Below are 26,105 nucleotides of genomic sequence, written 5' to 3' on the forward strand. Positions count from 1 at the left end.
CTACGAGAATAAAGTAATAGCTTTACCAGAATAAAGTAATAGCTTTACCAGAATAAAGTCGTAGCTCCACAGGAATAAAGTCGTAGCTCCACAGGAATAAAGTAATAGCTTTACCAGAATAAAGTCGTAGCTCCACAGGAATAAAGTCGTAGCTCCACAGGAATAAAGTTGTAGCTCTATGAGAATAAAGTAGTAGCTCTACAAGAATAAAGTCGTAGCTCTACTAGAATAAAGTAGTAGCTCTAAGAGAATAAAGTCTTAGCTCTACGAGAATAAAGTCGTAGCTCTACTAGAATAAAGTCGTAGCTCTACCTGAATAAAGTCGTAGCTCTACTAGAATAAAGTCGTAGCTCTATGAGAATAAAGTCTTAGCTCTACAAGAATAAAGTCATAGCTTTACTAGAATAAAGTCATAGCTCTACCTGAATAAAGTCGTAGCTCTACGAGAATAAAGTAGTAGCTCTATGAGAATAAAGTCGTAGCTCTACAAGAATAAAGTCGTAGCTCTACTAGAATAAAGTAGTAGCTCTACTAGAATAAAGTCGTAGCTCTACAAGAATAAAGTCGTAGCTCTACTAGAATAAAGTCATAGCTCCACCTGAATAAAGTAGTAGCTCTAAGAGAATAAAGTCTTAGCTCTACAAGAATAAAGTCGTAGCTCTACTAGAATAAAGTCATAGCTCTACCTGAATAAAGTCGTAGCTCTACTAGAATAAAGTCGTATCTCTACCTGAATAAAGTCATAGCTCTACCTGAATAAAGTCGTAGCGCTACTAGAATAAAGTCATAGTTTTACAAGAATAAAGTCATAGCTCTACTAGAATAAAGTCATAGCTCCACTTGAATAAAGTCGTAGCTCTACTAGAATAAAGTTGTAGCTCTACGAGAATAAAGTCATAGCTCTACTAGAATAAAGTCGTAGCTCTACAAGAATAAAGTCGTAGCTCTACTAGAATAAAGTCGTAGCTCTACGAGAATAAAGTCGTAGCTCTACAAGAATAAAGTCGTAGCTCTACTAGAATAAAGTCGTAGCTCTACGAGAATAAAGTCGTAGCTCTACAAGAATAAAGTCTTAGCTCTACAAGAATAAAGTCGTAGTTCTATGAGAATAAAGTCGTAGCTCTTCGAGAATAAAGTTGTAGCATTATGACGACCCATCGCTAGCCAGTGCTTCAGCCGGTGCTGCTACGACTTAATTCTCGTAATCTTAGGATTTAAAATTTTTTTTTACGTGCCACTAAACCGGCGTCATATCTCATACACTGTTCCACTGCAACAAGGATTACAGCAACATGGTTACACACGTCACCTAATCTAACCACAAAGATTTCAAAAACGTATGAAATAAATATGTATGCAATACATTATGACTGAACCTAAAATTAATGCTGTGACACGCGTAGCGTTATACGCTAGTTTTGCTGTTTTTACCCCCCCGCGTGCACGCGTTCCTGGTTCCTTGGTTTGTTCTGCTGATCGGTTTCTCACCACTGCAGTTCAGACACTGACAAGGAGCTCGGGAGATCACAACACTTGGTTTATTGGACATCAGGAGGTGATACATTATCCACCTAGGATTAAACGTCTAATCTCTCTCCCTCTCTACACTCTCACAAATCCTGCACAAATCCCGCACAAATCCCACGATTCCAAATCCCGTGATTTATTATAAGCATAGACATACAGAATTACCCAGTGATGCACATGCAATGCACACTTATAACCTCAACGGTTATTAAAGCAAAGAACCAAACAGAGGAGGTTTTTAACAGCCTGTGAACCTCATCAAACACAAGATAAACATCGTCCACATTGTATGGTTAAATGTTTCAGATCTTTTCGCTAAGGAAGTAATTGTAGGCATCCAGACTACTATAAATCTTGACTGCTTCTCTCGTGTAGACGCCCTCTGTCTTAATCAGATTATAAAACATCTCTGGATATGGTACTATTAATATCTGTGGATATGGTACTTCAGGTAAACATTTAATGTTCTAAATGAAAAGGTGTTGCCTTAGTGTCTGATGTAAGGAGTCACGTAATTTCACGCTTTTATAAAAATCGTAAATGTTCTGTTTTAGCTCAACTTCAAAAAAAGTATGTGTTACAGTCGTTTTGTTTTGACAGCGCCATGCTTTAAAAATGGCACCACAGGAAATGCTTTAAGTATCCTGTCAACACGTTTGTTATTATTTACACCCTTGAAATGGTCTTATAGGAACGTTTGGGTCAATTTACACTTACTGTACAAATTTGGAAAGACATGACCTCTAAATTAAAAGCACATTTACATTTATAGTAAAAATGTGTGTAAGCACTAAAGACTAGAGTTACATTTAGGCATTCATTATTTAGTTTATTCATCTACTGCAAATGAAAAGCCTTGTATTCATGTGAAAACAGTAGCCTAGATAAACCCTAAAAATCACAATTAATCAAATCAATTATACGTAACATTAATGCAGTGCTTGGCAAAAAAAAAAAGAAAAAAAAAATCACATGTGGCAGTCTTACGTGTGAAAGTGCCACAGATGGCACCATATGAGCCACTCAGCTATTCATATGGTGATGTTTCTACATGCAGTAATCAGTTCAGAAGTTTCAGCCCATTGGAGCTGTTTAATAGCGTTGACCAAAATGGATAATTGTTTATACATCGTTTGTTTTAAATCCCTTTTTAATGTTTATCTTAATAATTCAGTGATGCATTTGGCAGTAATATTTTGTCCACACACTTTTTCGTTACACCATATATTTAAATAAAATCAATGCCTATCTCCGCTAGTCAAATCACATCACATAGTAATATTACATATCAATATGTGATATTGATTCAGTAGGATTCTGCATGCCTTTTACTTCACTGATACTGCTTTATTGACGTTATTGACATTGCTTCAAGTCAATAAGAACATTTTTGACAAAACATTTATATTGATACCATTTTGACAGACGCCTTCATCCAGAGTAACTTAGATTCATCTCATTCATACGACTGAGCAGCTATGTGGTTCAGCTTTGTAGGGCCGGGATTTGACCTCATGACCTTTGGATCCAAAGTTCAATGCTATTACCGCTAAGCTACTACAGCTGTTGGCAGTGGGCTCAAATGACTGGGTCCTTCTATACTTATATATAAGTATCATGGTAGAAAATCCAAAGCTGGATCAATATTTAATTTGATAATATCTTTTCTTTCAGAGAGGAGGGAAGGACAGCAGACACTCTAAAACCATTCGAGAGCTTTGTGAACGCTGACCTCACCCACCAACAATCATGTTATCCATCTTGGCTGCAGGCTCTGTGTTTTTCCCGGGGCTTTTTCTCCTGTCCAAGCAGTGTTTGAAACGGCTGCCCTGCTTGAGATGGAGCGAGGGGGATGCCGTCTTGGTGTCTGCCAGGTAAAGTTTGCAGTTCTGCTTTAGAAGGGGCAATAATTTGAATGGGTTTTGTTTTGTACAGGATTGTACAGGTTAGAAAATAAAACCATTTTAACACACTAACATACAAAAACATACACCAGGTTGGTGTCTTCCGTTCAAGCTGTCATGGCCTCCTCCGCTGGTTATATCATCTCAACTTCCTGTGATGACATCATCAAGGATCAGTAAGTTTTTAGTATATTAGTTATGTATATAGTTGGATGATAATGAGGATGAGCCATGTGATTTGATGGCCCCAAGTCCCAGTGGAACTAGCGCTTGTTTGCGGATGTATTTTATTAGGTCACTCTGAGGAAATAGTTCCTGAGAAGAGCATTACTGATCCAGCTCGTAGCTGGAAAAAAGAGAAAAATATCAATTGTTTTGATCAGCCACCATGTTGAATGTATTTGATATGTTTTGACAGAAATTCTATTAATTTACATTTAAATCATACAATTAAAATGAAGCCTTTTTCTCAGACAAAGTACCATCTGTTTAATAAAGCAGTGGCTCTTTTGAACTGCGAGAACCATGTGGTTTAAAGAAAATTTTATTTCAGGCACTGGCTGACCACTTCATACATCCTGTTTGCCGTGCCCTACTTCGTTTACGATATATACGCCATGTTCCTGTGCTACTGGCACAAGTTCCAGGTCAAAGGTCATGAGGTGGATAACGGGCCCAAACCCAAGTCTGTGGCTCTGAGTAGCTACCTCCGCAGAGAGTTCCTTATGGTCTTGCATCATGTCGTCATGGTCATCGTGTGCTTCCCCGTCTCAGTGGTAACCGTCGTCATGCATGTTTTTTGTTTGTATAGTTATCTGGATAAAAAAAAATGTAGGTCTTTATTTTTGACCTAGATGAATTCAGTGTTAGATCATAGAGCAGTCCTGTGTTTTCTCCCTTCACAAATAATTTTTAAGTAAACATGTGCTTATTAAACATTATCTTTTATTGCATTAAATGCAACAAGATTATTGATTCCTATTCAGACCAATGATCTGCTGATTAATGATTTAGTATGCCATACATGTTGTCTAATGGGTCTCAAAGTGGGGTCTTGATCATCTTTTAATAAAAACATGTTTTGTTAGGTTAGAAATAAAAAGGGAGAGCCCTGACTGCTAGGTAGTCATATAGACAATAGCTGTTTTTTGTCTAGTTGTTTTCCAGCTGTGAGATATGTAGGCATAAGTGTCATTTATACAAGTACAATACAAAGTGCAGCATTAGATCTAAGGAAATTATTATCATATAACAAATTACTATTAAGTTGTTGTCATTCTGTGTGCTAACAATGGGATGTTGATTTTCCTTTCTCAGTTCTGGAGGCAGGGGAAGGGTGATTACTTCCAGGGCGTCATGTTCTTAGCTGAGCTCAGCACTCCCTCTGTCTGCCTAGGCAAAATCCTTATTCAGGTACATTCATTATTGATCTGGTCCATCCCTCTGGCCTTTTTAATCCTTATTCATCACTATCCCCCTTAGTCTTAAGCAACAATACATGCAATATTGAGCATGCAGTGATCACACTGTACATTAATGCATATGTATTTATGCCTTACCAGTTCCTTTTCCCTTAGGGATTTTTTTTCTTTTCTAGTGGAGTCTCTGCTTTACTCATTAATCTAAATTTTTATATACATCTTTAAAAAATAAATTTTTTTAATAATAATGTCAATGTGTAAAAGCACTATCTAACTGAAATTGGTATAAGTGTATAGCATGGGTATGTGGGCCGTGAGGCAATTATCTGATTCCAGAAGTATTACGTTTCTGCACAAATACGTAATTTGTTTAAGACTACACAGGGTGTCTGGCTTCCATCTTTTTTTTTTTTGACAGCCCTTTATTCGGTTCATATGGCAGATTCAAGTGCATTAGGTTTGCATTTTCAGCAAATTAGAATGGTCATTGGACAAACAGCCTGAATCCATGGATACGTCATTTTGTATCCCACTCAGACGCACGGCTTCACACTGAATCAGTGAACGTGTGGGCGAGTGGATTTTGCATAGAAATGACACAGATAAAACAGATGAACTTCACAGATGAACCTTTAGAGATGAAACAAATAAAACATAATATGCAGCAATATGCACTTCAATAGCACACCTGTGCTTCCCCTATTTTACAAAACACCTGCCATCTCTGGGTATTTGTATGCCAGGGCAAAAGAAAAATAGAACACATGTCGGTTTCCAAACCCTGAGTTAAAGTACCTTGTGTATTCTCTAGAGATCGTTGAGCTATGGCGCATGCAAAAGGACACATTTACATGTACTGTGGTACAATTTGAGTAGGACTGGCTATTTTTGTTTGAGGAAGTATGCAAAAATTTTCTAGTATACTGCTTTTGCCTCAAAGCATCTTACAGCTTAGTATATAATTGTAAGTTGAAAAACTTTAACACTAACCTTTCATGTAGCAGGCACATGGCTAACAGTCTGTGCCTATATGTAACAGGGCTAAATGTGTTCTCAAGAGCATGCAGAGGACACAGTATTAAATAAATGTGGTGGGTTAGCTCTATGCTACATAAATCATTTTTGGAGTTATTTCTAGTTTGGCTATGTGTACTATGTGATGCATTATCTTTAAATATAAAATAGAATGAAATAAAGACATAGAAAACCCTAACCCTATTATTTTAATAATTTTTTTTTATAAAATATTCTTTTACATGTATGACTTATACTAGAAACATTCACTTTATTGGAAAAAATCATATTGATAAAAGGCAGGACTCACCTTGACTCTCAGAACAGCCTAAATTTTTCATGGCAAAGATTCCACAAGAAAACTTTATTTGAGATTCTGGGCTATACTGACACGACTGCCTTACATAATTGCTGCTGGTTAGTTAGCTATACTTCCAGACTGTAAATTTATTACATCCCATAGGATGCTCTATATCAGTGGTCCCCAACCCCCGGGCGGCAGACCGTGGGTCAATTGGTACCGGGCCGCACAGAAAGAATACATAACTTACATTATTTACGTTTTATTCTTTATCTGATTCTGAACAATGTTTTATTTTGGAAAATTACCGGATTCTCTCTGCCTCATCTGTCTATGACTCACTCTTGATGCATGTGAAGATTCTTGTTAAAATCCACTACCTTCTTAAAAGGGCTGCTCCGGCAGGTAACACATAATATCATCATCATCTTCTTTCGGCTTGTCCCATTAGGGGTCGCCACAGCAGATCATCCGTCTCCACACCCCCTGTCCTCTACATTTGCCTGTGCCACTAACTACCTGCATGATATATTACCGCTAAATTAGAAACCAAAGCTATCAAAATGAACAAAAAACAACACAGTGGATTCATGTTTTTTATTATATTTAGAATATACCAGTTTTTATGCCGGTCGTATTATTTTATTTTGTTGAATTTATCTGCCACACCTTAAAGGCCGGTACGTGGCTCAATAAATGTTGGAGACCACTGCTCAGATCTAAAACATAGATTTCATGGAACCAGTTTGATCTAACACTGCTTTGTGGTATAAAAGGACCTATTCCTCACACAATTAAACCACCTCTATCATCTTAGAATGTTGCCACCAGACAGGCTGAAACCAGGGATTAATGCTGTTCAGACCAAATGATTTTACCAATTTTCAACTGCCCCATTTAAGTGATCTGTGCCCACTGCAGCATAAGATTCATTTTCTTGGAGTGGAACCTAATGTGGTCTTCTGTTATTCTAGTCCATTCTATGTATAGAATACAGTATAGTTGTAAACAGTTGACGTCAGCTTAAAGAATTCGGCAATTTCTCTTCAACACTTTGTTTGTGCCTGCAGAACTGCTACTCGTGAAATGATTTTAGTTTTTCGCACCATTCTGTTCATTCTGTCACTTTATGTAAATCACTATACTTTTTTTTTTTTTACAGTTTTTTCCCTTCATTTTTGTCTAAGTGCAAAAGGGCCAACCCCATACAGTACATATGTCATTGTATATGAATATGGCATTTGGGGCCCAGAAAAACTTCTTATTCATCATTGTTCTTACACTCTGCCTCATTCACCTCTAAACCCCCCAATATATTTCATTCAGACTTCTTCCCAGATTACACACTTGTGTTTTTTCTCTATCATTTGCACTTTCTCTCAGTACAAGCAGCAGCACACGCTACTTCACAAAGTGAATGGGGCTCTCATGCTGGTCACTTTCTTCATCTGTCGAGTTCTTCTCTTCCCTTACCTCTACTATGTTTACGGCAGGTATGTGTCTTCATTTTCGGGGTTCTGGCTATTTTTCTCTCCTTCGCTCTCTTGTTATCTCACTAACTTGCTTTCTTCAAATTTAAAAATGAAAAGAAAAGAAAAAAAAAAACACAAAACACAAACTTTTCTTTGCTTTGCATTTACTAATGACTTCTGTTCATGTGAAATCTTTCCATCTTTGCCTTTTTCAGGTATGCATCAATTCCTCTTTACCGAGTCCCTTTTGCTGTGCCGTGGCAGTGTAACTTAGGTGCTGCCCTGCTCATGGCACCGCAGCTTTACTGGTTCTCCCTCATCTGTCGTGGGGCTCTGCGCTTATTTACTGGCGGCTCGTCACGTTCCCAAAACCCCAAATCTTCATCAAAACACCTCCCGGTTGGACACGCATCTTCTACTCACCCAGTCAATGGCTACAGCGGTCGGGTGGCCACTCTAGATCCGTCCCCCACCAAGATCCACTAATAAAGACACTGAGCTAAAGAATAAATGTACATGTGTATGCGTGTGTATGAGTCTGAGGCTAAATAGGCCACATTAATGAGCCTGAATGAATTAACTGTGAAGACAAAGATAAAAAAAAAGAAAAAGTAGTGATGTTGAATCTGCATACACAGGAAGTGTAACAGAATAGTTGTACTATAGCAGTACAGCACTCTTTCTAGCTCCAAGACTCACGTACTGCATATAGAACTGCTTTAGTAGAACTACAAGAGCTGTGCTCACAACAACAACAAAAAGACTGGAATGAACTTTACAGTTGTATTTGCACAATAGGCAAGCCTATGTCAAATGCACATGTTAGAACAACTGAGGCAATATGTGCCATTATTATGCATTATTCTGACACTCAGTGGGTTATAATAACTGATTAGATAGGCATGTGTTGGCATTGTGCAAGAAATAATACATTTAATAATGAATAGATGTAACTGAAATTTTAATGGAAGGAATCCAAATCAGAATGCAAATATTTTTTATTCAGAAAAGTTCAGTTTGTCTGAATTCTACCTGGCAATAAAACCTAAATTGGTTTCATTAGTAAGATCTCATTTAAAACTAAGATTAAACATGGATCTGCAAATGTATTGAACACTATTGAGCTTTTTCAAGCTCTGTAGAAAATTCTGGAATGTATTATTTTGTACATGCTAGTTCCTTGTTTTTAGACAGCCTGGCTAAGCTTAATAACTAAAGCATAAAAGAAAAGGTGAGATGCTTCCCAGAAGTTCTGCCCTAAGGCTTTATGGAAGTGTGTTCAATGACTTTAAGGCAGAACATTCAGGTAGGTCTTAACCAGCACTATTAACTGTATTTACCTATATAATCTATCTATCTATCTATATACTACTTGTATATAAAAAGATAAAATAGACAACTTAAATTTATTAGTGAAATGATCAAATATATTGCTGCCTTATCCTTTTTGGTATTTTGTGACATTTTTGTTTATTGTTGCATTTTTGTTATAAGAGAGTAATAAAAAGATGTACAGTGGGGACAGGGGAGAAGTCGAAAGGGAAAATATTCTCTTAACATTTTTATTTATGCTTAGTCTTTGGTGACGTTTTGTTTGTTGTAAATTCCAATTTATTTATTGATTTTTTTTTTACGTTTATTTAATGTTTTTGTGTTTTATCCACCCAGTCTGGGATTTATGTTTCCTTATTATACTGGTTATGAAAATGTATGTTGGAACTCATAGCCTGTATTGAATTCCTAAATTATTAAAGTTTCCATATGACCCTAAAGCAAACCTGAAATGCTTGCAACTGCTGTCTTGCTTTTCAGTTTGTGGAATGAATAAACTACATACAGGAAACCCACTTGTGGTAGATAGAGTTTTCAGTATGCTGCTTATGCTATGAGTTAACGTTCAGCTCTGTGTTGAAACGCTTTTGAGAAAGCATACATTTTTCAGACTTCTGTTGTTGTTTTTTTTTATGTGAACTTGTGTAATAATGTCAATAGTGTGTTCTACCTTTTAAAAACAAATATCTGTCATTTACTTCTTGAAAATCTGTATAGTTTAATTGTGGAACCGAGAGCCTATAGCATTTAACGCCTCTATAAGCTGCCCCATAAAAAGCTATCACATAGAACGATTGTAGAGGTGTGCGTTGGGACTAGGATGCCACAGGACCAAACAAAAAAAGCAAGACCACATTTATTAACATGTGAGCATAATGAGTTCTTGTTCCACATAATACATTTACCCGATTCATTCATTAATTAGTTCATCCATGCATGCATCCATCCATCCATCCATCCATCCATCCATCCATCCATCCATCCATTCATTCATTCATTCATTCATTCATTAACTGCATTATTACAGTCAGGGTCACAGTAGTTTAAATGTTTTATTTATTCATCTATACTGTGGTAAATACAAACAGTTTGGCAGGTAATTTTGCAGGTATGTTGGAAAACTAATAAGTGGTCAGAGTTCTGAAGTGGGCAGAAGTGGGATTAATAAAAGGAGTCCTCCACACACCTAAGTGAGAGGCCTTTTTAAACCTGTAGGTTTTGGCTGATGGGGTATTTCTTCATTTGAGAGGTTTTTGTCTACAGACAGTTGACCTGTATATGTTTCTTAGGTCATGATCTCTAACAGCTGTCATACAGTGAGGATTAGTAATGAGGATATAGTAATAAATATTTTTGTAAATAAATTAAAACGTATAAGCAGATGTAGCAGCAGGTGAAGAGGGATGTGGCAAAAGCAAAGGAAAAGACATACGAGGAGCTGTATGAGAGGTTGGACACTAAGAAAGGAGAAAAAGGATTTGTAGCGATTGGCCAGGCAGAGGGTCCGAGCTGGGAAGGATGTGCTGCAAGTTAGAGCAGTAAAGGATGGAGATTGAAATGTGTTGACTAGTGAGGAGAGTGTGTTGAGAAGATGGAGGGAGCGTTTTGAGCAGCTGATGAATGAGAAAAATGAGAGAGAGAGAGAGAGAGAGATGAGTGGATGATGTGGAGATGGTGAAGCAGGAAGTGAATAGGATTAGTAAGGAGAAAGTGAGAACAGCTATTGAGAGGATGAAGAATGGAAAGTCGGTTGGACCAGATGACATACCAGTAGAAGCATGGAGATGTTTAGGAGAGATGGCAGTGGAGTTTTTAACAAGATTGTTTAACAAGATTTTGGAAGGTGAGAGGATGCCTGAGGAATGGAGAAGGAGTGTGCTAGTACCGGTTTTTAAGAACAAGGAAGATGTGCAGACCTTCAGAAACTACAGGGGAATTAAGTTGATCAGTCACACCATGAAGTTATGGGAAAGAGTAGTGGAAGCCAGGCTGAGAGAAAAGGTGGTGAAACAGTGACATTGAGTAAAAGACAGAAGGTGGACCTGGAGGTAGCAGAGCTGAAGATGTTGAGATTTCCGTTGGAAGTGACGTCGATGGACAGGATTAGAAACAAGTTTATTAGAGGGACAGTGCATGTAGGATGTTTTGGGGACAAAGTGAGAGAAGCTTGATTGAGGTGGTTTGGACATGTGCAGAGGAGGGACATGGGGTATATCAGTAGGAGAATGCTGAGGATGGAGCCACCAGGAAGGAGGAAAAAAGGAAGACCAAAGAGGAGGTTTATGGATGTGGTGAGGGAAGACATGCAGGTAGTTGGTTTAAAAGAGGCAGATGTAGAGGACAGAGTGGTATGGAGACAGATGATCTGCTGTGGCGACCCCTAACGTGGAGCAGCCGAAAGTAGAAGAAGAAAACCACAGTAACTTCCTTCATGAAACGAAAACAAAACCAAACACTAAGGAAGGAAATGAGTGGTTTTCTAATAGTACACCGTGTTCTTACATGACAAATGAAATGTGGTGCCTGTGTTGCTACAAATTGCGATTAATACAGTATAAAATATTATTATAGATAGCAAAGACAAAACAAACAAACAAGAGCTAATAGCATTGACTTCTGTATGCCAATTGGTTTACATGATGCTATAAACTAGGGCTGCAACTAAAGGCTATTTCAATAATCGATCAACCTGACGATTAAAAACTATAATCGACGGGTTGAGTAATTAATCGACCAATTGGATAAAAATTCATAAATAAAAATTTATTAATTACATGTTTTGTTTATTATAAATAAATTAAACCCTTAATTCTGGGTATTTATGTATAAGAGTGTACTTAATAAAATGCAACAGCCACATATTGAGTTTAACTATCTTTAATCTTAAACCTGATGCTCGAGGGTCACGCCAGAACAAATCCAGTGCGACTGTCCCGAAGTTAGCAAACAATTTACACAATAGCACTACATTAAACTATACCATGGGCACATGATGAGGATTATACAGTTTTTGCTCACCGTGCTGATGTTTCACTTGGACGCACACTTTTCTTGCTGCCTGTTGACCCTGTACTTTCCGCAATTTCGCAGCTGTGTTATTTTCCCGTCACACTAACCCGAAACATGAGCAGTCCAACACTGAACAGTCGATAGCGACATTCATTGACATTATCGATTATTATTGATTTAATAGATTAGTTGTTGCAGCCCTACTATAAACCCTTCTATCAGAGCTGGAGTAAATTCAATTCGGATATTCAATAAAAAATTTTTTGAAAGAGGCTTTAACAAGCAATGCAAACTATTTATTACTGATTATCGTCCTGTAATATTTTAACACGATTGGATACATCATGAAGACATTCCTATTCCCAGTTAAAATTTCCATCACAGGACAAATATTTGTCTTGTCTGTTGGTCTGTCTTTCTGCCTTGCTATGTATTTATTTAGATCCGTATGTAAAAACTATGATCTCTAGTGTGTCCAGACATTTGACTGCTAGTGTAGAGAAAATATTAATGATAAAGTGCTCAGTGGATTTCAGACTGATCTATGAAATAAACATAATTACTGCCACTGTAAAAGTGTAAGTTATAGCAGAAAGTTGCACTGGTCCACTCTATGGGTCAGGATTTTTTTGTTGTTTACAAAAAGCAATTTATTCCTTTATACATCTCTACAAATCAAAAGACTGTTATCCAACATCATACATTTATTCAACCCGAGAACTCTTGCATACATCTCACGTTAACACAGTCACTCAAATCACACATGTCTAAACTTGATTGTAAAAAAAACTCAACCATGCTCAAAATAAACAAAGAAGCATTTTATCATCTGTTCTTAAAAATAAAGTGGATCATAGGCCCGAAATCGGTGTGTAACCCAAACGTGTCCCCATTCCTTCAGTATCTCCTTTGTCGGGGGCTGAAGATGGTGCTGGGATCGCTGTCTCGCTCTCTCTCCTTGTCTCTGTCCCGCTGACTGCTGGGAGACGAGCGCTCCTGTTTGGATTTTTCGCTTTTAAAAAGGTCGCGACCCGTCCTGAGGATCTGCTCCTCAAGCTTTTGGTGGCGCTTCATATCTGAGAGCACTTTGTCCAGCTGAGCTGTTCGCTTCACTGTGGAACGAGTGGAGGAGCCTAAAAAATAAATAAATAAAATAACAGAGTAAATGATCAATGTCACTAACCACACACACACACACACACACACACACACACACACACACACACACACACACACATTTTTCTAATAATTTCTTTGTAGAAATGCAGAAAACTGTCAAAGCCAATGTGAATTCTGTCACAAAGGGAGGATTAGAGAGCTGTAATGAGCAAGCAAGAAACTCCTGATGAGTACAGTTATAGAAAAATACTCAACAGTAGCTGGTGCGAATGCGACCCGAGGTTCTCTTCACCTAGACATTGACTCCTGAAGCTTTTAGTCCTCATATACCAAAGCAACAATCACGTTTTGCTTATGTATATAGACTTTATACTCCTTTATTTATTCTGTTACTTATAACGGCAACAATACAGTGCACATTAGATATTGCAGTATAACTCATACCTGGTGTTCTGCGACGGCTAAGGAAAGCGTTCTTGGGAGTCATTGTTTGTTCTTCATCAAAATCGAACTCAGTGGGTGAAGGAGGCCTAAAAACAAAAAACAACCCCGGTCTTTATATTAATATGAATTTTGGTATCTCTTTATCAAGCAGATTGACACCTACAAAAAAAAAAAAAAGCTATAAGCATAATGAGTAATATGTACTTAAACATGCCTTTATTTTAGTGTTTCACTATTGTTTATTACTCAACTTTATTACCTTTTGTTGGTGTTTTCACTGACAACAACTCAGACGGTCTTTTAATCTAAATTTACACAGTGCGCTGGAATAATGCAGAATTAGTCACACGAGTCTCATGACTCTATTCAGCCTGCTGCATTTGTGCACTTGATAAAACTAAAAAGTGTAAAAACTAAAAGTAATAAATGGTGTAATCTGGCTAAAGAATGTTTAACACTGTGTTTAACCATGAGATTATGGAATTAAGTTTCAGTAGTGCCGCTTGCAATTCACTCCAATGTTAAGAGATTTTCACACGTCACTTAGGCCTGGGTTATATAACAATACAATATTGATATATGTATATAAATCACAAATATAAAAAAAATATATATATATACACAGAAAATATATAGATTAATGACATTTGTGACACATTTTACATTTATTACCATATACATGATTTTTGTGTAAATATTTGTAATTTTTTTTTAATACAAAAGATTATTTCAAATACAAATCTTTGTAAATCAATTTATATTAAATTACATTTAAATAAATAAATTATTTATTATAAATATCGTAATGTAATACTGCTTCATTGCTGGTGTTGTGATATGGTATTTATTATTATGGTATTATTACAGTTGTATGAAAAAACTTTTCTGAGCGCTTTCATGCATGAAATGGACAGCCATCTAAACTGTAAAAAGATTTTAGATCGATATAGAGACTAAAAGAAACAATAGAAAACAGGTCAAAGTGGTAGTTTGCGAAGGTCACAATCTGGTCTAATCATGTGCTATTCATTCTAATGTAAGAAAAGAGAAGTACAATTCAGACTCACATTATTATACCTTGCTTGCTTCATGTAACATTGTAAAACCATATTTTAATCAAGTTATACTGACATTTTTGTGGAATATATATCTATATCTCTAGAACATTCTGGTCACTGATACAGAATATGAACTATTATGACTGGTAAACACACAATTACCGAATAATATCATCAAAAACGGTCACCCACCTGCGCTCATTCTCCTCCTGTTTGTCCTCGTCCGAGTTCTCTCCATCTCTCTCGGGAGAAGGAGTGCGTGGTGGAGTTGGAGGTCTTCGAGGCAGAGGGATCCACTTCAGCTCCAGCATTTCTCCTTTAGCCAGCAGCTCATACAGGCGCTTAATCTCCTCAGGCGGCGGCATCCAGTTTTTAGGGTCCTGCAGCTCCTCATCGCTGTATGTGATTTCCCAATCGTCTACCTCCTGCTGGCTCTTTCCTCCATTGGTCATGTCTTTATCCTCCTTTGTTCCCTCTTTCTGGTTGTCTGTTTCCATAAACTCTTTGTCTTTCTCCTCATCTGAGAGAAATGGAGAATATAAAATGAATCCTGAGGCCTTTGGCCATGATTGGTTTTGACAATCAGGAAAATCTACATGTCACCTGTCTGAGATTCAGGTCTCAATTCACCAGGTTGATTACAGGATTATAGGAAATATCGAGCACTTTAAGTATTAAATGAATGGTGTAAACATTTGAGAGTGCGGAGATAAAAGAAAACACAGAATTTGTTTTTAGTATTAAATGCACTTTTCATGCATGTGGAAACTGAAATCCTACAAACAGCACGTCAAATCTTTCATGTCAATCAGTAAAAAAAAAAATCGGTCAAAACGTATCAGTGGGACAACTGGGAATGAGATTGAGAATTCCACCACAGGGAATCCTTCACCATCACACACAACCCTTCACACAGTGAGCCCACACACTGGCATGTTTTTTTTGGAAAGTTGGAAGAAATCAAAGAACCCACATGAAACAAAGGGACACATGGACAGGATCAACCTGAGGATCGTGGATCTGTGAGGCTGCAACACAACCGGATGCACCAAGTCACACACTTACTTTAGTTCAATACTGTACAATAACATATATACACTATATGGACAAAAGTATTGGGACACCTTAGCAGAGAGTAAAAGCTCTCGAGTGGCCTGCCTTAGAAACAGAAAGACCTCATCCCTATTGAACACCTTCAGGATCATTTGGAATGCTGACTGCACCCCCAGGCCTCCTGACCTCACCTACATCATGACTTTATTATCACCCTTGTGGATGAAAGAGCACAAATTTCCACAACCACACTCTAAATTTCCACTTAATTTGCCCACGGACTGTTTACTCTCCTCCCATCTGGCAGACGGTGGAAGAGCCTTTACTGTCACACCAGCAGACCCACGGACGGGTTCTTCCCCTCAGCCGTCAGCCTACTGAACTCTATAAATAAACGCTGATCTCTACATCCAACGAAGTCAACTTAAAATAAAAATAAAAATAAAATAAATAAAAAGATTGCACTGTACATTATGTCTCCATACTGCATACTTGTTTTCCATCATGCCTCTCACTGTTACTGCCTTTTACTGTTGCACACATTTCTATTGTTTTATTTTATTCAACCTCATGTTGCCTTTTGCACTGTTATGGTCACTTTTCAAATAATTCCCTTCTGGGTTGATCTTAATATTTGCACCTTATATTGTATTATTTGTAAGATATATTGCAGCTTTGCACTCCTATAATACCTAGAGATACATTGAACGTTGAATCGAATCAAATCTAATCTAATCTAAGTGCAACACTGCATCATCATATCAGCTGAAGTCAGACAAGTCGAGGTTTTACGTTAGTTAAGTTTCATTGGAATGTGTGTGTCAGCACAAATGGAATAAAAAAAATAATAAATGTTCTTTAAATTTACAGGATTTCATGAATCCTGTATTTGTTTGTGTCCATCTGGGGACAGGTGTCCACACTGGACCTTGTGCTGTAGAATTAATTCAAATGTTGTTTTCATACCCTTTACGTCCTCTGTCGCGTCCTCGGTTTTAGCTGCCTCTTCATTAACTTTGTGTGTGTCCCCTTCTGTGGATTTGTCCTCTTGATCCTTTACAGCCATCACCTCCACTCTGTCTGAGAGCGAGGACTTCGCTTCCTCCACTGCCTGCATCACACCTGTGGACAGGACAGGACAGGAAAGGACAGTACAGGATAGTATGAGTTGGGACAGAACAGGATGGTACGAGGTGGGACAGGACAGGGAAGGACAGTACAGGATTGTACGAGTTGGGACAGGACAGGACAGCACAGGAAAGGAGAGTACAGGATCAAACAAGTTGGGACAGGTCAGGAAAGGACAGTACAGGATGGGATGAGTTGGGACAGGACAGGAAAGGACAGTACAGGATCGGACAAGTTGGGACAGGACAGGAAAGGACAGTACAGGATGGGACGAGTTGGTACAGGTCAGGAAAGGACAGTACAGGATGGGACGAGGTGAGACAGGACAGGAAAGGACAGTAAAGGATGGGAGGAGGTGGGACAGGAAAGGGCAGGGCAGGGCAGGGCAGGACGGGACAGGGTCAACATATCCCTATGCAGGCAATGCTTATATCTGTCTCTCTCAAACACACTCTCACAGACTCACATAAACACTCATACACACTCTCACAGACTCACATAAACACTCATACACACTCTCAGTTATTCTTACACACAGGCTCTTACACACACACACACACACACACACACACACACACACACACACACACACACACACACATACTACTGTGTACAACCAGAAAGAGTTATACTTTGAAAATAAATTACTCAGGTGATCTGACGCTGTATCATCCTCTACCATTAACAGACTGGAGATGTTTGCAGAAGATCCCTGGTGAAGAATTCACTTTGCTACATCCGCTTCACAGCTGAATCAGCAGACATGAAAGAAACCCTACCCCTCAGTGTGGAAGTGCACAGTGTGTGATCACCGTACCGAGTTCACATCCAGATCTCCCTGCGTGTTCCGGTGATCGGGATCGCGCAGAAAGTTCATAGAGTAAGAGCTTTATCAGAACCGCTTCTCATTGTTCCTGCTCATTAATGATGGACTGAATGTTTACTTGTCTGCTGAACTCCCGCCGTCTGCGTCATCAAAGGAGGCGATCACGTGACCTCAGCGCCGTCTGCTGTTGGGAGGACCGACATGGCAGCAGAATTGTACTTTCAATTAACTAAAAAAAGACTAAACAAAACAATAATCAGGGTTTAAACTGAAATGTGTCGAGCAAAAGATGCTCCAAAACCAAGGTTTGAAAACATAAACACAAATAAATACAAATTGCTGTATGTATGTGTAATTATATATATATATATATATATATATATATATATATATATATATATATATATATATATATATATATATATATATATATATATATATATATATATATATGTATGTATGGACAGCTAAATAGACAGCATAATTAGTCCAAAATATATTTTGTTATAGTTGTTATATAAATGATATATATAGCGTTTTAATCAATTCTGCGCGGACTTTTACGTTGACACACGATTCTCACTTTTTGTCATACCGGAAGTATTTAAACCCCGACCCCATGTTTTTTCCCACCCAGTAAGTGTTTCGTCTGCTGCGATTGGCTGAAAATATCCAGTCACAGAAACAGCTCAGAAAAGAAGTTTGTTGATTGGACAGTATCTAATCAATCTACTTTCTAGGGGCGTTTTTTTTTATAGGAATACAGGTGGGTAAGAAATAATGCCAGTTTGTCGGTGTTTAGTTGGACTTGAAGTGGACCCAGTTTGGATTGGAGATGAGTTTTGAGTGGCCTTGGCAGTACAATTTCCCCCCGTTTTTCACGTAAGTACACGAAGCCGGTCAATAACCCTGAAAATAGCTGCAGATTCAAAAATACACGTGGCTCTGTAGCGCGAATGAATGATTTGTTGTAACAGAGAGGAGACTTGATAGTTTCTTTATCAGGCCGAGTGTCAATCAGCAGCCTACGCCCTATGTAGGTGCACTCGGACAAGTGTGAATTGAGGACTTGGGCACGCTGAAGTGTAGTGCACTACATGTGTAAGAATGGGTTATTTGGGATTGAGCCCGAGTGCTTGGTCAGGGCTACGGAAGTGAGTGAGGGAGCGTTAGCATGATATAATGTGTAACTTGTCAGAACACTGGGATGTTTTACAGATGTGTCTCAGTGGATATATGAGCTTTGACGTGAAGTGTAGTAGCCAGATGTGGCTCAACCCCTGTATGATTACAAATTGGATAAGCTTTAGGGGCTGAGTTAATTTGTGGATAGTGGAGAACTTTCACTGCATAGTGCAGGTCAATAGCAACGAAATGTAGTAGAGCATCTACCAGAAGAGCAAACTAACAAGTGCAAATAAAGGTTTTTGGCACATAAAAAAATTTCACAGTATCACAACCCTCACATTTCAGCAACCATTTTAGTATATCATATTGTATAGCAGTACATATTTGCTGTCCTCTGAAAATAACTCAACATACAGCCATTATTGTCTAGATAACTGGAAACAAAAGTGAGTGCACCCTAAGTGATAACAGCTGTATGTTGTTTAACCATGCAAAGCCACACACATAAAATTTGGTGCTTTGAGTACAATTCTCTCATACTGACCACTGGATGTTCAACATGGCACCTAATGGCAAAGAACTCTTTGAGGATTTGAGAATCAGAACCGTTGCTTCATTTCAGAATACTTGAACAAATGTCTTTCTTCCGCAATATCTGGAATTGTCAGGATTTTCTCCTCTCAAGAAAAATTCTTGAAGATGTACATAGTACAAGAAAGAATTCAGATCGCTAGACTGATGTAAAAACCGCGATTGTGCACATTCTCTTCATTTCTTAGCATTTCTCTCAGATGCACTGCTGCAAGGAGTGTCTGTATACCGTGGAGTTTCCTTCCAATCAGATTTCATCTGTCGCATGATGTTTTGCCCGGGTCAAAATCTGCCATAAGTCCTTCATAAATCAGTACTGCAGGCACCTTGTAGCATAAAATGCATGAGATTGAAGCCGTTATTTCATTTCATCAATCAGAGTTCAAGGCCCTCTAGCAGGCATCCAATAGCGTCAACCTTTGATTGAATGGTGCTTTGATTGGATCGCACTAGTCAGAGCTTGCAAACCGCATCTCAAGCAAATTGCAGAAGTGCAAATATATTTGTGTGTATTTGATAGCTTTTTTTTTTTTAATCCCACAATGGCTGACAGAAGAGAAGAAATTGTTTAAAATTTGGTCGCAGGTTCATGTACAAGAACATTTACAAGATGAACAAAAGAAAAAGTTCTTTCCTGTAGAATTTGCACAAAAAACAATCTATTTGCCTTAATATAAAATCCCCCAAAAAACTATAATGCGCAGGAAAAAAAAACGCTCTGAAACCCGGAGTTATTTTATGAATTAATATTGATTCTTCTTCTAGAGATGATGTATGTGGCTTATAGTAGCTGTGGCTACTGAAAGGAAACTTGTTAAATTGTGTCAATTGGGTTTCTTACTTTAGTAATGACCTTTATTCTTACTGTATGAAATACTTGATTCTAATCCAGCACTCAGTTAAACTGCGTTTTTGTATAATATTGAGGGTTTCTATAGTCGTGGTGTCATAATTATGGTATTAAGAGGTTGATTGATTCAGGACACCAATGGCCTGCCACTGATGATTTAGAATTTTCAAAATGTACAGAGCGAATCAGAACTACATGATGAATCCTGGCAGGAGAATCAGCAAATCTGTAATCCAAACAGAGCTGTATAATCCACTAAACAAACCATAAATGTATACTTTCTGTGTGATGTTTCTTAGACTGCAGCCCAATGCTGAAACCAGGCAGAAGCAGCTTGCGGCCTGGTGCTCGCTGGTGCTCTCATACTGCCGCCATCGGAAGCTCTACACTGTGGACGTGCTGGAGGTGCAGGAGAGCCCCATGTTCAACAACAAGAAGATCGAAAGTATCCTTTCTTACTCAACCCCTAATCCCACCCCCACCATCTGCTTTCAGAGGAAGTAGCTCAAAAAGTCACTAGAAAACACCACCTGATGACATTCGTACACGTATTATTACTACTTGCAGATGCGAAAGTATTCCACAAAGTAGCAACATGTTCTGCCTGTAGTTAGACAGTTTTATTAGAAGTTTTTCCCCTCCTTGCCATCTCCCATTAACTCAACCTTCTCCACCCTGTCTAGTAGCATATACTATTTAATAAGAATTATGGGGACACCTGAGCAATATACCCAAACATTTTGAATACAATTATATAGATTTGCCTTCATTAGCTGGAACCTATGGCTCTGAACACGTTCCAGAATCGCAATTTGTCGAAAACGAAAACATGGTTTGCCAATGTCAAGAACTTGCGCTTCCCACACAGAGCCCCAGCATCAACCTTTCTGAAGCTCTTTAGGATGGACTGGAACACCCACTGCACCCCAGACCTCCTCAGCTGACATTCATCTAACTAATCTCACTAATGCACTCGTGGCTGTATGAACACTAATCCTTCCCAGAACAGTGGAGGTTATTGTTCCGGCAAAGAGAGGGATAAATCCTGATTTTGATGTTCACTAATCACATATGAGAGTGATGGTAAGGTGTCCACAAACCTCCAGCAAAATAGTCCCTGATAGCTACCAATTGTGTAGGGTGAGTAGTGCATTCTTCCTCTGAGACGAATAAAGTCTTCCGAAATGCATATTGCTGCTCATGTGACTCAAATCATATGACCAGCCGCTGTGATGTAAGTGAGAGAGCCTGGGCTCTTAAAGAGAGGAAGATACATTGAATATTAAATGTAAAATGGATTAAAATGTGGTCACTGTTAGCAAAGCCAATAATTTTTTTAGAAATCATACAAAATGCCAGTGTAGTGGTTTTTCATTCTTACACCAGGAGTCAGCACTGACAAACAAATGATATCTTTTACTAGTGTAAATAAACTTTTACAATGACATAATCATAAATTGATTAAATAATGGTTTAATGTGAACCCCCTAACATTTCAAAATGGAAATGAATTCTGTCTGTATAAATGCTTTCTAAAACCTTTCTGGATATTCACTTTGACTTCAGTTGTTCAGGAAAACTTTCCGTCGAGGCCATACAAGTCGTTTTTGAGGAACTGAGGAAAAAAGGTGAGCCTAATGTGCCAGTAATCCCCAGCCTGATATATATTTCCTCTAAACACTATCTAAAATCAACAACGTCCCAATGAACAAAAGAAAAAAAACAGCACCGTCACTGTTGCTTCTGACCACAGGGAACCTGGAATGGATGGACAAAAACAAAGCACGCAGTTTAATCATGTGGCGAAGACCTGAGGAATGGGGGAAGCTGATTTATCAATGGGTGAGGTTTGCAGTGTTTACACCCAACATTCAGAATCCAACATTCACGGTTTAGCTTTTAGATATTTCAGGATTCTGACTGCTTACTACAGCGAGACACCTGAAAATAAGAGGACAATGTACTGCAGATCTTTTTATGATATTAGCATGGATTTATCGATCTGCTATCATATGTGAGAATTTTGTGGTCATTTTCTTTTTCCTCTGCTGCATTAATTTGATGTTCGTGCTGGTGCACATTAACATTGGATTTTAAAGTAACAAGTTTTAAATACACCGTTCCAAAAAACTGTACAATATGAAGTTTTTTCATTTTATGAAATGCTAAAGTATTTTATAGGATGTACAAGCTCATGTATAATCCCTTGTGGATATCTAACCATTACAGACGATTTAGTCATCTCTAAGCTTTTATTTAAAAAAAAAAAAAAACCCTGATCAGAAGTCCAACATCTTAACTGCTGAGTCATCACTAACCAATACATTTTTTGGAGCATGGCTGTGGGGATTTGTGACCATTCATCTGCAAGAGCATTAGTGGAGGCAGGTGAGAAGGTCTGGAGTTTGGCCATTGTTCCAGTTTATTCCAAAGCTGTTTAGTGGAGTCCAGGTCATGGTGTGGGACACTTATTCTTCAACAACCTCTGCAAATCAAGACTTTAAACCATAATCTACAGCATCCAAAGATGTTGTACACAATTAAAATAAGTTCCACAAATCAAATATGTGGCAACAGTTTGCAGAAAACTAATGTTTTCATGGTTTTCAAGTTTCCAAAGACTTTTGGCAAAAGAATGTGTTTTAGTTTTCATCTAGAATTATTCCTCTATGAAAAGAAAATATGTGAGGAAAGTTTACTATTAAACTGTTATAATAGTGTGTATTTTGAAAATGTTGCCAAAAATTTTTTTTTCAAGCTGCACAGTCATTTTGGAATGAGGCAACTTTACTTTTTAAATCATAGAGACGCTGATTTACTCCTTGTGCTGTTGGTTTGAAAAAATGATATTCAGATGAGGATGTTCTGTGATGTGCTGTGATACCATGTTGTATGATTATTATGTACGCACTGACAATTTGTATGGGCTCCCTTTTTATTGCTTTTAGGTGTCTAAAAATGGCATGGTCAACTCCGTGTTTACACTTTATGAGCTTTCTAATGGTGATGACACAGAAACTGAAGGTATGAGATTTGTGATTTATTTATTTATTTATTTATTTATTTATTTATTTATTTATTTATTTATTTATTTATTTTATTATTATTTTTTTTTTTAACAAAATAATGGAATTCCTGCCAGTTGCGATGAATAGGTTTTATGAAAGTGGGCACATTTTAAGATTTTCAAGAATTTATTTAAAGAATTTCAAGAATATATTTTTGTAACTAGCCGACTAGGATTAAATGTAGGATGTTTTCTTGTGGCATTACTATCTATGCTTGGTCTTTAATACAGGTAGTCCCCGAGATATGATGGTTTGACCTTTTTTCGATCTTAAGATTACTATAGTGATAACGACAAAATTGTAAAAAAATGTTCAGTGTAGCAGTGTGTGGTACGATACGTTTGGATGCTGCCGGGATGTACGCATCTTGTGAGATGCTTTACAGCGGTCAACAGAGTACAGTTGTCTCAGTCGGAGCTCGTATTTTTTCTGTGTTTTCATGTTTCAAAGCCAATTTTTTGTCTCTCTCTTTATTATTTGCATCCCAGCTGAAAGAGAGTGTGTCTGCCTCTGCCTCCCACTCACGAAACCGGCACTTGCCCAGGCGTCCGCTGCTACATACATATATACAGTATAGTTTATACATTACGGTAGTTTAAATTGCTCCGTTTTGCCAAATTATGTACTGTATTTGTTAAATTATTAACCAATTACAGAATACTGCCCCATACTGATCACCATTCTTTAAGACTCTTGGGTAGGCTAGGACATGTCTCAACATACAATATTATTAAGTTACTCTGCGCTCATCTGTACGCATCTCCGTTGTAAGTCAGAGTCTACCTGTTTTTGATCTGTTTTATTTCTGTTTGCCCAGCAGGGGGCTCACAGCCCACTTCTTTCCCATAAGCCTGCACACCATCCACTAAACACCAGTCATACTTTAGATACATAAACCCACCAGTACAGTGACTTATCTTATATCAGAATTGGCGCAATAAAATAATTCATTTATTCATACTGATTGAATGTTTAATCAGTTGATTTTTGTTGCTCCTGGCAAAACGAAACACCGGAGTACTGTGAGAAAGGGTTAAAGTAAAATCAGGGTTTTTCCTCTTGCTTTTTTTCCAATGCAGGAAGTATGGCCTAATTTCATCCAATTGCAATGACTTTGAAGAGATAAGATTTGTTGGTACTTAGGGCTTGACTTCCCCAGGACTCTTGTTGCAGAGCATTTACTTTACAAGTGATAAAATCTTGCAAATTCGAATTTGCTGGAGTGGAAGTTCAGCACAGTAGTAACAGAGACAGAGCTATAAGGATCATTTAATGAATTACTTTAAAAAAATAAATAAATAAAATAAAAAAAAGTAACAGCTCGGCAGTAGGAAGCACGTGGATAAAAATAAATCAGAGGGTGATGGTTAGTGTGGATTTTTTTTTATCAATGTAAGTGTCATTTCTTACCGGAATGTGTGAATTTAGTTGGTGGGATGGGCAGGGCTGCAGCAGGTACAGTTTTTTACAGATCGTAGTGATTAGGATGGAATGTACTGTACATAGGGATGGTCCTTGTGAGCTTTGTTTAATAACCATCTGATCTTACTAAGTTACACAAAGCTTATTTTAACAAGGAGCAGCAGAGCCTTTTTTTTTTCTTTTTTTTTTTTTCCTAATTTATTCGGAGCAATGATGATACTGGTTCTTGTGTAAGTTACTTTATAACCAAAGCATTAGAATGAGAATGTGTCCATTAATATTCACTATGTGATTTGCCTTTCATTTGGGAGTTTTGTCAGAGCTTGTGTTTTTAAAAATTCTGAATAATATGTCTCATTAGAATTGAGAATTCAACAGTTGTATTGAGATAATAACTAAAACCTTTGCATGTCTTTTATAAAGCACAATGAAGCTATACAAATCTAATAAATATAAATTGGACTCTTTTAAAGTCAGTAATGCTTAAAGATCATGTACTGTAGGACATGAAAGTGATTAACGGTGCACTTCGTTTCCCAGAGTTCCACGGACTGGAGGAGTGCATGCTGCTGCGTGCATTACAGGCCCTGCAGACTGAAGGCAAAGCAGAGGTCATCACGATGGATGATGGGAAAGGAGTCAAATTCTTCTGATTTACCAAATCAGAAGAATCATTTTTTTCCGGACAGTGTTCAGATGTTTAAGCCCTGTCTGATCTTTTTTGATCTACTGGGCTAGGCGCTCTGGTGGAAGGGCTTTAGGGTTTGGATTTCCTGACACAGATTAAGTAGGATTTTCAAATGCAGAATCCTAAAAAAGAAAAAAAACAGTTTTAAGCTGTGACTGAAAAAAGCAGCCCAAAAACATCATAGCACTCCATTACTTAACTGTTGCATTGAAAGTCATAACTGTGTAGATAAACTTAAGTACAATAATAATTACCTTGCTGGACCCATTCTGAATTGGTGATTGTTACATCTGACAAAGTGGAGATGACTAGCATGCCTTTTCAGTGAGTTTGATGTTTGATGAGGATTTCTTTCCTAATGCGCATATATATATATATATATATATATATATATATATATATATATATAATGTATATGTGCGATAAGTGCATTGGGAGAGGAATTCAAGTAGAATGAGAGCCTGCCAGAATTTACATATATATTTTGTGCTGTAAATTCTGGCAGACTCTCATCTTACTTGACTATCTCGTGTGTGATATCACAAAACCCGAAATTCTTAACGTGAGTCAACCTGATGCTTCCCTTCTAAGGCACATGAATATACCAATTGACCTTATGCCACTTCTGGCAGTCTGGTTGCTGAAACTTTCCAGTAGCACTATTCTTCTTGTCTGTGTCTCCAGCCACCTTTTATACCATGATTATACTGTACAAATAAATAAGAGGGGTTTTCTTTTCTCGTGTGTTTT

The 26,105-nt window shown here is 37.8% G+C and overlaps 3 protein-coding genes across 6 annotated transcripts in view; 2 read left to right on the forward strand and 1 right to left on the reverse strand.

Annotated features, from left to right (window-relative positions):
* The window catches only part of tlcd3bb (TLC domain containing 3Bb), a 12,501-nt gene extending 3,015 nt beyond the window's left edge, over positions 1-9,486 (forward strand). The window contains exons 2-7 of the mRNA XM_083555759.1: positions 3,202-3,401; positions 3,524-3,607; positions 3,985-4,207; positions 4,749-4,844; positions 7,551-7,660; positions 7,855-9,486. Of these exons, the coding sequence (XP_083411885.1) occupies positions 3,277-3,401; positions 3,524-3,607; positions 3,985-4,207; positions 4,749-4,844; positions 7,551-7,660; positions 7,855-8,125 (909 nt within the window). The 5' untranslated portion in view covers positions 3,202-3,276 and the 3' untranslated portion in view covers positions 8,126-9,486. The remainder of the gene's footprint in view (positions 1-3,201; positions 3,402-3,523; positions 3,608-3,984; positions 4,208-4,748; positions 4,845-7,550; positions 7,661-7,854) is intronic.
* Positions 9,487-11,832: 2,346 nt separating this feature from the next.
* Positions 11,833-17,795, reverse strand: pagr1 (PAXIP1 associated glutamate-rich protein 1). Of its 4 annotated transcripts, none has more exons than XM_083555760.1 (5): positions 17,431-17,795; positions 16,621-16,776; positions 14,794-15,121; positions 13,544-13,629; positions 11,833-13,113 (listed from the first exon to the last, which is right to left on the reverse strand). In XM_083555760.1, the coding sequence occupies exons 1-5, from the start codon at positions 17,462-17,464 to the stop codon at positions 12,878-12,880; spliced, it is 840 nt and encodes a 279-aa protein (XP_083411886.1). In that variant the 5' UTR covers positions 17,465-17,795; the 3' UTR covers positions 11,833-12,877. The 4 variants fall into 4 exon arrangements, with proteins under 4 accessions (XP_083411886.1, XP_083411889.1, XP_083411888.1 ...); XM_083555763.1 differs by having other exon boundaries at positions 17,562-17,794; XM_083555762.1 differs by having other exon boundaries at positions 17,415-17,794.
* Positions 17,796-18,345: 550 nt separating this feature from the next.
* Positions 18,346-26,093, forward strand: vps25 (vacuolar protein sorting 25 homolog). The gene is made up of 6 exons (XM_083555771.1): positions 18,346-18,490; positions 20,477-20,622; positions 21,752-21,805; positions 21,931-22,019; positions 23,126-23,201; positions 25,208-26,093. Exons 1-6 carry the CDS (start codon positions 18,444-18,446, stop codon positions 25,318-25,320), a joined length of 525 nt encoding a protein of 174 aa, XP_083411897.1. The 5' UTR covers positions 18,346-18,443; the 3' UTR covers positions 25,321-26,093.
* Positions 26,094-26,105: the final 12 nt, after the last annotated feature.

The sequence above is a fragment of the Silurus aristotelis genome (assembly GCF_946808225.1).
Source record: "Silurus aristotelis genome assembly, chromosome: 12".
Taxonomy (NCBI): domain Eukaryota; kingdom Metazoa; phylum Chordata; class Actinopteri; order Siluriformes; family Siluridae; genus Silurus; species Silurus aristotelis.